Below are 16,728 nucleotides of genomic sequence, written 5' to 3'. Positions count from 1 at the left end.
CTCCGGGACCATTTAAAATAAAACATGGCTAGAATCAGGCTGGTGTAGGCTTAAGTGCCTGCCTGCCACTTGTAAACTATAGTACCCTAAACGAGAGGTAGGTGACTGAGCTCTTGTCCCTCATAGCTCCAGGCGGAGCCCACAGCAGTTGGCTACTGAAGCATTCCTCCTGGCAGGCAGGCAGGCCACTGCAGTCCAGTGGGTCCAAATTTGGAGGTTTTCCTTAGGCACAGGCATGGAACCCTGGGGATTGGGAAGTTATATGATCTGCAGGCTGGGAAGAAGCTTGTGATATGGATCCATGCAAACCCTACCCAGAGAAAGGGAGATCACTGAAGTCTAACCGCCACGCTTTCAGGGCGGCTCATGTGCTCTGAGACCCTGACAAGAGCCCAGGCAACTTGCACACAAAGGATTTATTTGCCAGAGAGCAAGCAGACAGAACGCCAGTTAGAAACTGCACCCAGCCAGAGCTGTGGGGGAAGAGGGAGGGCAGCCCTCGGCGCTGCTGCTCTGGCCGACCTTCTGGTCTCCTACCAGACTGTCCAGTCCTTGACTGTTAGCCCTGCCTGTTCGCTGCTTTCCCCTCAGCCTTCCACAGCTAGAAGGCAGGTGTTCTTCTCACGCCGAGAGCATTCCCTGCACATCATGGTACCAAGTGTAGTATCCTCCTGCCTTAAGGGAGCTGGGAAGCCTGGAGTGTGCAGGGATGCAGGTCAGAAGCAGGGCTAGCAGAGGGGCCTGGAGACATTCTGTTGTTTAGGGTCCTTCCTAGCTGGATGACAGGGCCACAGTCAGAACAGGGTTAGGTCCCCTATCCTAAACAGCTTTGTCACCAGCAGACAAGGTAAATGGCGGGCCTGGAAGGGGCTGCTTAGCTGAGAAGTTCCAAGTAGGTAACAGGGACCTTGCCCTTCTTGTTGCCTCTCTCCCCAATGAGCCAGTCAGGGTCCATGCCAGGCAGGCTGTAGACAGTGATGAGCTGTGGGGAGCAGAGAAGGAACTTGTGCCCTGGGAATGGGTGGGATGGCCCCAGGGCTAAGCAGGCGCAGAGCCCTGTGTCCCGCCCCCCCCAGCTTCCCGGCCCTGGGAGGGAGGTCACTACAGGGCTGTACTTGACCAAGGCAGATTAGGGACTGCTTCTTAAGACTAGTCACCTCCCCTGACTCCCACAGCTCCTCACTAAGGTCCAGGGATCCCAAGAGAATGGCCAGGGTTGTGTAGACCCAGCGTTCCTGGCTTCTTGTCTGGTAGCTCCTGTCCAGCTCTTGCCTGCCCTCCCACCCTTAGGACCCTAGACCCACCTCGTCAGCCAGCAGGGCCAGCTCACTGCTGTCAGCTGCCTCGTAGTCGTAGAGCACTCGGGCCTTGCGGGTCCCACTGGCTGGGGGAGCCACCTCCTCTAGGCAGAGTGCTGCCTCTTCTGGAGTGGCCAAGCCAGCCCCTGTGGGTGCCACAGGCATGGTGGCTGCAGTGGTGGTGGGTGAGGTGCTGCTCAGGGGCTGGGAGGCAGGTTCTGTAGTGCCCACAAAGGTGCCTGGAAATCTAGAGAGAGGAGGGTGTCTCAGCAGTGAGTGCTAACCTGAGACTCCCACATACTCCACAAGATACAGCACATCCATTATACACAAGGAGGCCCTACCCCCCAATAACTTACATGGTGCCCTGGGAGCTGGCAGCACAGAGAGAAACAAAGGAAGCTGAGATGATGTCACCTGCTTGCCCGTGCCCAACTCCAGCCCAAACACTAGAAACTGTTGGGAGTCCCGGGGGACTCTGGTCGTTGATGGTAGCCTCCAGGGGCTCACCATACGAGGTACCCAGGTGGGGTTCTAGGCAGAGCCTCTAGACCAATCTCATGTGTTGTGGGGTTTTCTGAGCTCTGAAGAGAAGGCCCTTGGCCAGAAGCATTGGGCCACTCACTGGGTCTAGGAGATAGGGGGCCTCAGAGACCTGGGTCCAGCCACACCTGCCTAGTTGTTTCTGCAGATCCAGCATGTGGCGGTAGCATTGTGCATAGTAGGTTGTCTGAGACTTGACAAACTCATGGAGGCAGCGGAGGTGGTTCACCTGGAAGGAAGAGGTTGGGGCTTCATCTAGCCTCTGGCCTCAGCATAGGCCATCCCCATCCCGTCCCCTGCCAGACCATACTCCAGGCACCACTGAGTGAGGATGGGGTGCCCAGTCTGTGGGTTGGCTCTGTGGCCCCTGCTTGCGGCAAGACCCAGCAGGACACAAATGCAGGACTCACATGGGTGCTGCTGATGCCCTCCAGCAGGAGACGAGTCACTTCTGCCTGCCGGTCAAACTCTGTCTGGGCCACTCGAAGCTCTTGCTCAGCCTAAGTGGGACAGGCGGTAACGAGAGCAGCCTCCATCCTAGATCATCCCTTGCACCAGCCTTCCCTGTGCCCCGAGGCCCACTGAGCATAATATCACTGCCCTCTAGGAACATAGATGCCTGGCTTTGCACCTAGAACTGACATCCAGAGAAGCCAGAGCCAACTTGAGGTCTGTGGGTAGCTTCAGTGACAGACCCTCCACCACCCGACAGGTTGGGATCTATCAGAAGATGCCTCTCTAGGACCTAATGTGCTGCAGAGCAACCATTTCCCAGAGGGGGATTTGGTATCACTGCCACAACCCTAATGAGCGTAAGGCAGAGTCCAGAGCCTCAGACTCCCCTATCTACAGCAGCAGCCCTTATCTCCCAAGTCCCCTAGGCCCCAACTCACCTTGTCTACTTCATCATTCCAAAGCTGTGGAGACCACACCAGCACCAGGGAGCAGGGAAGGGAAGGTGGGCATCGTCAGTGTGGGGGGAGGGACAGCCAGATGCCAGAGCCTGTGCCTGCCCCAGCTCCCAGGGACCCAACCTCTGTCCACCTTATCCTGCACAGCCTACTCTAGCCCAATCAGGAGCTGAGGCTGGAGCGAGGTTCACTTTAAGGGCAGGGAAATAACACCACATCCCATCTAGCATGCTACATGCAGGGCCAGCCAGCTGGGCAGTCTAGCTTGTACTTTTCCTACAGCCCCCAACTCTACGTGGGTCTTAGAGACCAAATGTCCCCACCCCACCCTGACTCCTGCTCAGAGGCAGGACAGGACAAGTGATCCTGGGCCAGTCACTGAACCTTTCTGTCCTCCGGCAGAGAAAGGCAGCCTCGGGCCAGAGTCACACTGGGGGCCAGTGGCAAAAGAAAAAAACAGGGCAGCCTCCACCCTCCGGGATGTTTCTCCTTCAACTCGGCCCCGGGAGGGGAGCGGGAAGTATCATCCAGAGTCTAGGGAAGAAAGACACCCCCTCCCCCCATTGTGACTTAGGCGACACAATTTATGGACACTTGTGGAAATGTGGCCTAGGATAACACTGACACATGAAGGGACCGCTGAACTGGGCCAGCGGAGTGCACAGCCCACGGGAGCATCCTCATCATGTGCCATGTTGGAGGGCCATCTAACGGGCCTGAGCATGAACAACAGTTGACATCTCAAAGACAGCTGCCAGCCATGGAATGATGGAGCACAAATCACACAGTGCATGCTCGGAACGGGAGCAGAGGGCCTGGTGGCTGGTGCAGGACGGTGTCACTCGGGACAGGCAGAGAGCCTGCCATAGGAATGGAGGCGTGTGGCTGGCCTAGCCCACACAGTCAGTACAACTAACCACGCTACTGTGGCAGCCTCGCCTGCCTCCCCCCTCATCTCGCCTCCGCCTGCTTTCCAGGTGCTTCCCGGGCCATCTAGCTTGTGAGCTACAATGGCGCTAAGGCAATCAGTTCTCTAGTAGTCTGAGACAGGAAGTCAGCCCAGACAGCCTCCTCCCTAGCCCCAGTGTCCCCTAGTAGGAGAGCACAGACTGGAAAGCCCCTCAGGTTCCCTCGAGGTGGTACAGCGTGCTGTCCTAAGGTCATGGAGTGGCTCTGTGCAGCTGGACAAAATATCTTCTACCTTGCATAGGAAGAAGCCAGCTAGCCTGCCTGCTGGGCCGGGCTGGGGCAGGTGAAGTTGTCACTTCCCTGTTCTGAGTTGCCCCTCAGCCTCTCAAGGCAACCTGCCACATGAGCAGGGCCCTTTGCCTCACCCGCTGGCTTCGGCTCCTGCACTGACAGGGCCAGTGCCCGGGGCTGTGGGCAGAGGCCGCCAGTGTGGGGCGGGGCGTGGTGGGAAGGGTGCTTACCGCGGAGGCGCTGGCCGAGAGAATGTAATTACGAGGTCTAGTCTCCTGAAAGTCAGGCACCGTCTGGCAGGGAACAGAGTTCATGGGGGAGGGGGTCACCCTGGGCCAGGGCCAGTGTTGAGGCCAGGAGGTGGCCCCGGAGTCTCCCATATAAGGAGACGCAAGAAACCCTGGCCCCAGGGACAGGAGGACACAGACAGATACAACATAGACCCGCTGCCCACTCCAACCATCTGGAGAGGTGACAGGCTTAGGGCCTCAATGGGTCCAACAGGAAGACCCAGTGGACAGAGGTGCCGAGAGCCCCAGGAAGCCACAGGCTGGGCCTGCCCCTCTTTGGGGTCTCAGATCCACAGCCCTCCCCGCCACAGCTTTCCAGCTCAGAATGTCACCACACTGTCTCTGCCTCTTCTGTTGAGGCCAGATCCCTCCCAAGAGGAGCTAGATGGATGCATGGATGGACAGAGTGACAGGCTTTTGACATTTGCAAGAAGCTGCCTCACAGGCCTTGATGCCTGCATCCCCACAAACCAGAGACGCTGCATAGAGGCCAGCCAATTGCAAAGCCTAAGGGGTGCCCTGGGTTGGCCCCAACACTGGGCCTTGGGACAGGACGGGTGAACCAGAAGCAGCACAGCACATGGGACAGGTATACTCACATCTCCCTCACACTGAGCCAAGTTACCCACAGCAGAACGGAGAGGAACAAAAACAGAGAGTTAGTTAAGTCCACAGCAAGCGAAAGCAGGCAGAGCCAGCCCGGCGCGAGGTGGGCATAGGACTGGAAGGACACTCGCAAGCCACCTCGGGAGTCCAGGGTGGCACATGTGTGCCCAGGAGTGAGCTGCTGAGCCTGAGTCCCTAGGGACACTGCTCCCGCCTCACTGGATTCACGGGCCCCAAGGGGAGAAGCAGTCACTGCAGCTGACTAGGAAAAGACAGAAGTAACGGCGTGGGACTGTTCTGCCCAGGTGATTGACAAGTGATCCCAACGGCCACGGGTCATTCTCTTCACATGTATGCCCTGCACACCTGGTTGACTTGGGACCTGGCTCTGCCTCTTGCCGGAGGCAGTGTAGGCCCCAGTGACCACACTGACCATGCTGTAGGGAGAACAGAGTGGGGAGCCACCAGGCTCTCCTGGTCTGGCCCACCTGAGCTAAGAGTCTGAGAAGCACAGAGGAGTTTCCTAACGTGCCTTGGGCCTAGAAGTCTCTCAGGACCTGAGGTGGCTGTTAGATCCTTACACCCCTGAGCAGCCTGCGTGACAGACAGTGCCCAGCCTTCCTGGCCTAGCCCTGTCAAATCAGCTCAGCCTGGCCTGCCTGAGTGAGCAGGCCCCAGTAGGCTGTGGGGGGAAGGAGGAGCAGGATACCCCAGGCCCTGCTCCTCAGACAGGCCCTGCATGGGGTTTGGTGGCTGGCCAGCTCTAGTGCTCTCCACAGCCTTCAGCCTCGGGGAGCCTAAGCACAGGGCACAGCGTACCCATGTTCAAGCAGCAGGTGGAGAGTTAGTGGGGGAGCCATATCCAGACAGGGCAGGCTGAGCATCCACAGAGGCAGGAGAGGCATGCAAGAATTCCATCTGATGCCTAAGAGATTTGCAGAGTGCTCAGCCCAGTTCAAGGCACTGTGAGCCTGCCTACCTCATAAATGTCTGCCCAGGAGCCACCAGGATTCCCTGGGGTGGGGACAGAAACCATGACCTGACCAGTCAGCACAGTCTAGCCCCAGCCAGGGAGGAAGAGCATGGCAAACACCAGGTCCCTTGCATACCCCATCTCGACCCCCAGCAGAGCTGGGGGGGGCGGGGCACTTACCGTGGCTTTGGCTTCTGCTGCCTTGGCCTTCTTCAGCCGTGCTTTGCAGGCGTCCAGGTCAAGACGTCGGTTCTGCAGCAGCCGCCTCTCTTTCTGCAGGGTGGGCGACAGGAACAGTGAGACCAGCCCAGACCTGGCCAGAGACCCCTGGGAAACTGAGACCCAGAAACGGACAGTCATTCTTGGTCACCCGGCCTGTAGGAACCACCTCTGGAGAGGTCTGGGTTCCCTGACTGGGGTGACAACCTGTGCGCAGAGCTCAGAGGAGTGGACCCAGACCCCTCACCGAAATTGTTTTCCAGTCCCCTTCCAGGAAGTTGCGCAAGGGCGTGAGGAAGCTGAGGGAGGCGGTGTGAATGAAATCCCGCTCGGCGGCTCCCAGGCGCTTTTCAGCTTCTGACACCTTGATGAGTGTCTTTCCTAGGGAGACAGAGTTGTAGTGTGAGGGGAAGGACTCAAGCAGCTGTGCCCTCAGGAGGTCTGCCAGGCAAGTGTGGGACAGACAGATGTGCTGACATCCACCATGAAGCACTGCAGCCCTAAAAGGATGGACAGTGGCTCCCGGGGCCTAGCAGGCAGGGGATGTGCGTCTCAAGAAAACCAAAAGACCGCGAGTGCCAGGATGAGAAAAAGGAGTTTGACAAAAAAGGACTTCTCCCCCAGAAGTCAAGGACTTCAACTTCCAGAGTCTGGAAATTGATCAAAGCCACAACAATGGAGAAACATTTTCTGAAGAACAACCACTGGACCCCAGTAAGAACAATGAAGGGGTACGTATCATCCTGGGGTCGGTGGCTCTCTGCCCCGTGACACGGCACTGCCCCGGGCAGCTGCTGGTGAGGCTGACAGGAGGGACGCACAGGCCCTGGGGACATTACTGACAGCAGCAGCCAAAGCACTGGCAAGTCACCGGCCAAGGCCAAGGGCAGCCAGTCACTGGAGGAAAGAGCGCCACCCCGGCCAGATTTCAACCGGAGCACATCTGGAATACCTCCCCGCAAGCACACCTGTGGCATGTCTGAGACAGGCTGGAGAGCACACCGGCCACTTCCTGGGCTGAACAGGAAGCCGTGAACCCACGAGGCAAACGCTAGGCTAGCGTTGTCAACTACTCCACCTTTAGAAGAGTTCCCCAATTCACATACACACCTACAGTCTCAGCAGCTGAAGATATTTAAAAACAACCACTGACCAATACTGGCTGACATGTACTGACTCTGACTTCTTAGGAGCTAGCTTGAAGTAAGACGAGTAAGCTGGGAATGGTGTGCAGGCCCATAATCTCATCTGCTGGGAGGCTGAGACTGGACGGTCCAGAGTTAGAGGCCATTCTGAGCAAATTGTAAGACATTGTTTAAAAAAAAAAAGGGGGGGGGAGAATAGGGATCTGGGATATAGCTCAGTGGTAGAGTACTTGCTGAGCACACACAGGCCCAGGATTAAAAACTCAGTACAGAAGAAGATAAAGAAGATGATGATGAAGGAGGAGGAGAAGAAGAAAATATAATAGAAAATACCTATAATATAAAAGGAGGCAGAGCGGGGCGTGGTAATCTCAGCACTTGGGAGGCAGAGGCAGGTGGATCTCTGTGAGTTTGAGGCCAGCCTGGTCTACAAAGCAAATTCTGGGACAGCCAGTGATGTTACACAAAGAAACCCTGTCTTGAAAAACAAACAAACAAAATAAATAAAAATAAAAAAAAATAAAGGAAGCAGTAAAGAAAGACAAGAAAAATTACCCAAGACCTAAATGAAAAAAATCTATCTACATCAATTATTACATTAAATGTAAATGGATTAAGCACTCTAATGAAAAGGCAATGACTATCAGATATTTTTTTAAAACTATCTAAATATTGCCGGGTGGTGGTGGCGCACGCCTTTAATCCCAGCATTCGGGAGGCAGAGGCAGGTGGATCTCCGTGAGTTCGAGGCCAGCCTGGTCTCCAAAGCGAGTTCCAGGAAAGGCGCAAAGCTACACAGAGAAACCCTGTCTTGAAAAACCAAAAAGAAAAAAAAAAACAAAACTATCTAAATATTGTCTATACTGAATGCCATTGATTAGAGCCATGCTTGAGATTTTATGATAATAAACTGGTTGAGAAGAAAAGGGTAAAAAATAAACTATGCAAATGCTGGCATTTGAGCTAAGTAGCCATACAGTTATCAGACAAAATGGACTTCCAGGCAAAAAGTTTGACTAAGGACAACGAATAGCATTTTAACTTTTGTTTTTGAGATGGAGTGTTACTCTGTTGGCCAGGCTGATCTCAAGCTTCTGGTCTTAGATGATTTCCATACTCAGCCTCTCAAGTGGTGAGAATACAAACTCATCAGTGGGATGGGGCAACACAGTCAATCCTGGACTGGGGATCACTCAATGACTACTGAACAAGCATGGGGACTTGATTCAGTCCCCAGCACTTACATAAAAGTCAGTGGCGTGCATCTATACCTTTGTTACAGATGGCAGCGGAGACAGGTGGATCCCTGACGTGCAATGGCCAGCAGGGTAGGGAATAAATAAGCTACAGGTTCAGTGAGAGAGCAGTGGAGGAAGACATCCAAATTTGACTTCTGGCCTACACACGCACAGGGACACACACACACACACACACACACACACACACACACACACACACGCACGCACAGGGACACACACACACACACACACACACACACATGCACAGGGACACACACACACACACACACACGCACAGGGAGACACACACACGCACAGGGACACACACACACACACACACACACGGAGACACACACACACACACACATGCACAGGGAGACACGCACACGCACGCATGCATGCACGCACGCACGCACGCACGCACGCACGCACGCACGCACACCAGTCCATCAGAAAGATAAACATATGGACCTAATGGGGCTCTAAACTATACACGCCACACTGACAAACGACAGAGAGAAACAGACAGTGAAGAAGACAGCTGGAAAGCTCCATGCTCTTTCTCAATGACCAGAGGGAGAGGCAGCGAGAACACAGCGGACAACACCATCAGCAGTCACCCTTCCTGAACAGTGCTGTACCCTGCAACACATGACGTGAGATCCTGTTACCTGAACACACAACAGTCCCAGACGGCTCATATGCTAGGCCAGTGGTTCTCAACCTGTGGGCCTCGAATAACCCTTTCACAGGGTCGCCTAATACCATAGGGAGACACAGACTACGTTATGGCTCACAACAATAGCAAAACTACAGTTGTATTTTTATTATTTTTTTATTTTGTAGGGACAAAAATAATGTTATGGTTGGGGTTACCACAGCATGAGGAGTCATGAAAAAGCCAGGAGCTTTAAAATCCAGACAGCCGAAGATCAAGTTTCCTGCTAGTGGGGTATAAAAAGCCACTTGGAAAAAAACTTGGGCAATTTCTCTTTCTCTTTGCCACAGTACCAGGTTTACGTGGTACTGGAGAGCAAGCTGCCGGCCTCACCAACCAACTGAGCCAGATCCCCAGCCGGGCAGTTTCCTAACGGGGTGAGCAGGGGGCAGGAGCAGTGGAAGACAGACCCAAACCACGTAATTGGCAGCCTGAGCTGGGAACCAGGACTGACTCTATAAAGGGGAGACTTTTGGATGAGATGGAGGGATTTTTTTAAATTGGTCTATGGAGATGTTTGTACAACTCTGAAGTCACTGGGGGGTATATAACATAAACCAGGTAATATTCCATGGCATACAAGGTATATCTCAAAAAAATTCAGAAATGAAGGAAGAGAGAATGAGGAGGCATGGCAGCATGAAGGCAAATCTGCAAGACCCTGGCTAATTAGGAGCTGGGGAGATGGCTCAGCAGTTAAGGTCACTGGATGCTCTTCCAGAGGACCAGCATGCAGTTCCCAGCGACCATGTCAGGAAGTTCACACGGCCTGTAATTCCAGCTCCAGGGGATCTGACGTCCTCTTCCACCACACAGGTGGCACAATACATATATGCAGGCCAAACACCCATCACATAAAAGTAAGTAACTTTTTAAGAAGTCAGGTTGCAGGGTTCCGAAGACCCCACCGAAAAGCACATATCGGGACTGGGGAGACGGCTCAAGCGTGAGGACCTGAGATCAGTCCCCAGAACACACGTACATAGCAGGGCACTGGAATCGCAGTGCTCGGGAAGGAGACACAAGGCACACCCACAGGCTTGCCGGCCGGCCAGCCTAGCCTAACCAGACAGTGAGCACCAAGTCCTAGTGGGAGACCTTGCCTCCTAAAACAGGGTGAAAGATGCCTAAGGTTGGACCTCTGGGCCCCACATTCACGTATGTGCACCTACCTGCGCACACACAACCTAGGGCTGGGGTGTAGGTCAGTGGTAGGGTGCTTGCCAAGCACGCACAGGGCCCCAGGTCCCAACTCCAGCACCACAGAAACAACACACATACATACACACCACATACACCATGTTTTTTTTTTTTTTTTTTTTTTTTTTTTTTTTTTTTTTTTGGTCTTTCGAGACAGGGTTTCTCTGTGTAGCTTTGCGCCTTTCCTGGAGCTCACTTGGTAGCCCAGGCTGGCCTCGAACTCACAGCGATCCGCCTGGCTCTGCCTCCCGAGTGCTGGGATTAAAGGCGTGCGCCACCAACGCCCGGCCACATACACCATGTATACAGGTACATACACACATACCACACTACATTCCACAGACACCACACACACACACACACACACACACACACACAGCACATACCGTACAAATACCACACCACATACACACATTCATCACACATACATACTCACACCACACACACATACAGACACCCACACCCACATACTATACACATAGCACACACTCATACACATACCATACCGACCCCCCCCCTCCCCCCGCCCCTCACACCTACACCTAAACCGGTTAGGAGAGTCTTTGTTCCTTTACTCTCATCTACATTCTGGAAGAGCTTACATTCATAATGAACTCAGGTTATCTCTGCGATTTAAACAGGAGGGAGTTGGCCTGAGGGCTACACCCTCAATCCCAGAATTGGGGTACAAAGTCAGGAGGAGCTCTGTGATTTTAAGGCCAGCCTTCAACAGCGAAACCTAGTCCAAAACAAGAGGGAGAAGGGAGGCGGGGAGGGGGACTTGGGGGGCTAGGGCAGTGCCCCTCACTCCGGCCCTGGCTCTGTGGTCTGCTCACCATAGGGGGTGCCGGGCCCCAGCTCGCTGGCCGCTTCCGCCATGTACTGAGCCAGCAGCTCCCCATTGGTGACCCTCGAGGGCACCTTTCTGTCCAGCTTCTCATAGAGGAACTCTTCCACACGAGCACCTGGAGGGGACAGCAGCCAGAGCCACCAGAGACGACAGCCTCAGTGACAGAGCAGACCCTGGCCAGCCCCAGCCCCCACCCCCACCCAGCATCCCTACCGAAGACTTCCAGACCCATCTCCTCCGCCCGCCCCACCCCGTGAGACCAGAGAGGACGCGGAGGAAGCTCAAAGACCATGAGTGCGGTCGGTCCCATCGCATGAAGTCAGCGCCTCCCATGCCTCCCCTATGTGAGCAGGATTTACAGTGTCTAACATGTTTGAGCGACCCCCGGCCTTGGTCCCCGGGCCTCTGGGGACACTTCAGGGACACTGCAGGTTTACAGATGACATGCACGATGCCTCCAAGCCAGCCTTCTGCTCCCAGGGCTTCTCCTGGAATCAGCTCCTCCGTATGACTTTGGTCAAGCCCTCTCCCATCTCTGGCCGGGAGGCCCGGCTGGCATTTGTCATTTGCCTGCCCCCCTTTCCCACCTGTACTTCAGCCCAGGCTTTCAGCTCCTGTGTGCAGCCTGGCCTTCCCTCCGCTCTGAGGGCCTTTGGAGCCCGGCACCCACAGCCCTGAGCTGGGCCGGGTGCCCACCTGCCTCTTGCCCCGCACCCACTCACTGGGGTTGGGCTGCAGCAGGACCTCCGTCTGCCTCAGGATCCGCTCTGTCCAGTTCTTGGTGCTGTCTGCCCGAGCCAGGAGGTTTTCAAAGTGAGCATCAAGCTCCGTCTTCTCCGCTTGGCCGAATTTCTCCTCTGTGAACTGGGAAGGAAGCGGCAGGGGAAAAACCTTTGGAGGGTGGCCTATTACAAGCCACCCTGGGTCTTGGTTGCCTCTTTCTAGGGTGAGGGGGTTGGGTGAGTTGGATTCATGGCTCCTGGAAGCCCCACGGCAGCCCCGGTCCCTCTCTCCACAAAAGCAGGTATGTTCCCAGTGAGTACGAGCCCTGAGGAGGCGGCCACCAGGGCTGAGGGAAAGAACTTGGTAGCAAGTCCTTAGGGAACAGGTGGGGCCCAGAGCAAGGCTCCAAGCTACCAGGGGACTCCAGGGGACTCCAGCAAGAATTCGGGTTCTGGAATCAAAGGGACAGCTCTACTCCTGTTGAGCTGTGTGCCATTGGGAAAGGGACTTTGGTCTCTGGGCCTCAGTCTCCCCCAAAAACAGAGAGTAAGAATGTTTCTCACAGGCTACACAGGGTCAGATGGGACAGCAGTGGCAGACAGGAGGGGTTGGCAACTGAGTCTGTGCCCAGCGTGAAGTGTCCACACTGCTTCTGCGGGAACCAATGGGCAGCATGTCCAGGGAGCGAGTGTGGGCGGGAAGCTGGCCAAGAGTTTGGCTTCTGGGTGTGGTAAACAGAGAATATGGCCAGCCCATCCGAGCCAGCTGCTGGATGTACCCAGGACCAGGGAGGTCACATAGGTCCCCAGTCAGAGCTGGCTGGAGCCATGCAGGCCACCTAGGAATAATCAGAAACTGGTCCGCGTCCTCACCATCTAATCTAGAAAAGTCCAGGAACAGATATCCCCAAGCATAAGCTTTTTCCAGCCAGGTGACCAGGCTTGTCCAAGGTCATCATTCAACAGCACAAGGTCAAATCTGCTACAGGTATAAGGAATAAGGACTATGGTGGTGCAGCTTGGGGCACTCAGGCTTCCCATTGCACAGACAGATCCACTGAGGCCGACTCTGGGGGCTGGAGCCCTGCAGAGCCACTGCCTGTGATGAATCATCTAGGCTGAGCCCGGGAGCCACCAGGTCTCTCAGCAGCCATCAATTATGCAGCAGCCTTGGGCTTCTCCCTGCATTAAAGCCTCCTCCCTCCGCTGCCTGGTCCAGCTCAGCCCTGTCTCCACAGCCCCTGCCTCTGTGGCCCTGCTGTTACCCCCAATTTCCAATTGGGGAAAGGGCTCAGAGAGGCAGCATCATCTCCCTGGGCCTCAGTTTCTCCCTGGAAAATGACAAAAACCCACCTCACACAGTATCTGGCCAGCATAAAGTATGGGCTTAACAGTTTTCTTTTTGGAAATACTGGGTATGGAACCTGGGACTTCAACGATCCTGGACTCTCCTGCTGAGCCATGCCCAGCCCCGGGGTAGTATTACCTGGTGCTATAACTTATAAAGTCTCCCAGTGGTATCACCGGGCGTGTAGGGATGCTGCCACCATTCCGGTTCCACACTTACACACGGGGCTTTCCCGAGTCCCTGGGCATCCGGCCTTCCCCATTGCGACCTGCCTGGCCTCGATGAGGGTGAGGCCCCTGCAGATGCTGGTACTGTGATCACTGCTAAGTATCAGCGGAGCGGCTACCACAGCCACCCACAGGCGAGTTAGCCGTATTATTCTAACGTGCTGTGCCCGGCAGGCTTCCCTCTCCTCCCAGCTCTGATGGGGCCCGCTCTGCCACCCGCACCCGCTTCACAGGCTCTGACTGATGTTTCAGACCCAACTCTGGGGCCCTTGGTGAGGGACACCACCCCAAAATTCACTCTTGTAGAAGAGACCCTGCCCTTAGGTTTCAAGTTGGGGAGGCCTTGTTCCCTTTGGGGGTGGGGCGAGGCCCTCAACACTGTCCCTGGTCCACACGGGGCTGTGTGCTTACTCTGCACGTCCCGGTGCCCGGCACAGTAACACTGACCCATAGGAGCTGTCCACACACTGGTAATTAAGAATCCCTCCATCTTGCCTGATGACTCCCATGGCAGACGCCTCTCTGCCTCTCTGGGTCACACTGCAGGCACCTTCCTCCTCTGTTACCTAGTCCCTCTCCCGCGAAGGGGAAGGGGATCACGCCTGAACCAGTCCAAGGCAGTTCCCAGCAAGATGGCATCAGCAGGAGGGTGGGTGTGTGGAGCACAGAAAGCCTCTATTTATAACATGCTCAGCTCCCTCCTCCACCCCAGCCTGGGCCTGGGCACTGGCTCCGGCTCAAGTGTGAGTGAGTGACCCTGTGGGCCTGCCTCCATCAGGCAGAGCGAGGCCAGGAAGTCCAAGCCACCACTACCCCCAAGCCCTTTCTGTGGGCCTGGCCAGGTCAGGTGGCAGGACCCAGTAGATCAGGTTCTTCCCAGATGTGTGAGATAGTGTGGTTACCATGCCAACGCCGGGACAGGATTTCCCCCTCCTGCAGAGACTGGAGCTCTGAGGGCCCAGCATCCTCTCTAGGGCTGGGGTTTGCCCACCAAGCTTGGAACTGGGAATGGGAACAGCAATCCTCACTGGGACACTAAGTCTCCTGGGAACCCTTCGCTTTCTAGTAAACATGGCCACATGGGCCCCTGAGGGGGTGGGGGCTGTGCCCAGCAGAGCCAACAAGTACCCACAAGGGCAGCATACAGAACCTGTTCCTGGGGTACAGAGATGGGCCAGCCCAGGGGCACAGAAGCCCCAGAAATCCCACACCCACCGTTGGAGCAGACAGGGCCTCCAACCTGAGCCTTATACCTGCTTCACAGAAAGGCACAGTAAGACTGAGATGACTGTACAAGGTCACACGCTGCACAGGTGCGCTTTAACCGTGGTGACCGCAGTTACAGCCATCCCAGCGAAGAGGTCCACTCATCCCATTGCTCAGACTGAGGCCCAGTGAGGTAAAGTCCCTGCCCCCAAGGTCACAAGAGAAGCATTCACATCCATATCTGACTCCAGCCCTTCACTATGACATCAGTTCGCCTCAGTTTCTCTTTCTGATCCCAAATGTTTAGGATTTGTTCCAATATCAGCATTACCGGCCTGGACAGAACCCAAAGAGGGCACCCAGCCAGATCCTAGCCTTCTCGCCATCCTTTAGGCCTGGGAAGTAAAAAGGAAACAGGCCTCCCGCAGAACAGAAAGGAAATTACTCCTGGCTTCCGGCCTGATAATCCAAGCGTGTGAAAGGGACTGAGTGGAACCGCAGCACCAACCTGCCCATTGCACGGGTAGGGAGACTGAGGTCCGCAGAAGGGATTAGTACGTTTCTGTGCAGCCCTGGGCCTGTCAGCCAGGGCTCGCTGGGCTAGGGTAGGGAAGCAGGAACCACCCAGTGGTCATTCATCTCCCGAGTTGTGCAGGCGCCAGGGCAGTGGGCAAACCTGTCAGTGCAAACCGGCACTGCTGGGCGCCCAGGCACCGGAGCTCAGGCCCCAACCCCATGCCATCAGGGAGCTGCGCTGACCCCGCTGGGAGCTCCCCTGGGCAGCTCAGGGACAGGGGAGCAGGGGGCCGAGCTGCCTCCAGCGCGCACCGCCGCCGCCGCCGCAGCAGCAGCAGGGAAGGGGCTCCCGCTGCAGGGTGCTCGGGGCGCGCTCCACATCCGGGGCCCCACGAGTGGCGTCGCGCCAGGCCTCACCTGCACCGCCCGGGTGAAGAAGATGCCCGCGTCCGACGCCAGCTTCTTCATGTTGAAGTCCATGGCGCGCCCGTACGCAGGGCAGCCGCGCCGGCCCCAGCGCAGCCGGCAGCCCCCGCCCCGCCTCGCCACCCGGCCCGCACCCCGCCCACCTGCTGCCAGCGCCCGCCCTCTGCGCGCGCGCGGAAGCGGACCAGTCGAGCCCGGGGCGGGGCCAAGCGGGCCGGGGCGGGGCCAGGTGGGGAGGAGCTTTGCTGGGAGCGCTGCTGCCACCTGCCGGCCGCCGGCCGCCACAGCCGGCCCCTCGCTCTAATGGACATTTTAATAAAGCAGACGCACACTTTACCTATATACAGTTCATCATCTTGGTAGTATTTTGTGCAAATTTTTGTTTTTTAAATATCTGGGGATTTATTTGTTTGAAACAGGGTCTCTCTAGGCCCCGACTGGCCTAGAACTCCTTGTGTAGGTCAGGCTGGCCTCCAGTTCACAGAAACTGACAAAGATCCACCTGCCTGCCAACATTCTTTGGGAGGCAGGGGCAGGCAGATCTCTGAATCTGAAGCCAGCTTGGTCTACAGCGCGAGTTCCAGGACAGCCAGAGCTACACGGAGAACATCTGTTTCAAAAACAGCAACAAAAAAGATCCAACTGATTAAAGGCATGAGTCACCACTTCTGCCCGATTTGGTTTTGTTTCTCGTTTTTAATATTTTTTTTCTCTGTGTGTGATTGTATGTCTGTGTGTACATTTACACATGAGCACTTGCAAACATGAGGCATGGAGCATGCGTTGGTCTGGCCCATGACATTCCTCTGTTCTCTGCCTCCCTTCTCACTGGCCATTGGAACCCTGGGGCCGTGCTCTGGGATTTTACATGGCTTCTTTCACTTGTGTTCTCAAGATTGCACAGTAAGCTCTTTACCCATGAAGCCATCTTCCCAAACCTGTTTTTGCTTTTAAATTTTATGTAGTGTGTGTGTGTGTGTGTGTATGTGTGTGTGTGTGTGTGTGCGTGAGAGAGAGAGAGAGAGAGAGAGAGAGAGAGAGAGAGAGAGAGAGAGAGGGAAGGAGGGAGGGAGGGAGATGGAGGACACAAGA

The 16,728-nt window shown here is 55.6% G+C and overlaps 1 protein-coding gene across 9 annotated transcripts; it reads right to left on the bottom strand.

Moving 5' to 3' along the window:
* Positions 1 to 398: 398 nt before the first annotated feature.
* On the bottom strand, positions 399 to 15,794 carry Sh3glb2 (SH3 domain containing GRB2 like, endophilin B2). Of its 9 annotated transcripts, none has more exons than XM_028883214.2 (13): positions 15,628 to 15,794; positions 11,914 to 12,055; positions 11,178 to 11,306; positions 6,288 to 6,421; positions 6,002 to 6,094; positions 4,842 to 4,853; positions 4,183 to 4,245; positions 2,735 to 2,758; positions 2,252 to 2,341; positions 1,970 to 2,070; positions 1,658 to 1,672; positions 1,305 to 1,545; positions 399 to 982 (listed from the first exon to the last, which is right to left on the bottom strand). In XM_028883214.2, the coding sequence occupies exons 1-13, from the start codon at positions 15,688 to 15,690 to the stop codon at positions 875 to 877; spliced, it is 1,215 nt and encodes a 404-aa protein (XP_028739047.1). In that variant the 5' UTR covers positions 15,691 to 15,794; the 3' UTR covers positions 399 to 874. The 9 variants fall into 9 exon arrangements, with proteins under 9 accessions (XP_028739047.1, XP_028739054.1, XP_028739048.1 ...); XM_028883221.2 differs by having other exon boundaries at positions 1,924 to 2,070; positions 15,628 to 15,759; XM_028883215.2 differs by lacking the exon at positions 4,842 to 4,853.
* Positions 15,795 to 16,728: the final 934 nt, after the last annotated feature.

This window comes from Peromyscus leucopus, chromosome 4 (genome assembly GCF_004664715.2).
Source record: "Peromyscus leucopus breed LL Stock chromosome 4, UCI_PerLeu_2.1, whole genome shotgun sequence".
NCBI lineage: Eukaryota > Metazoa > Chordata > Mammalia > Rodentia > Cricetidae > Peromyscus > Peromyscus leucopus.
The sequence above is the reverse complement of the archived record's forward strand: the minus strand, read 5'-3'. Positions and strand labels throughout refer to the sequence as shown.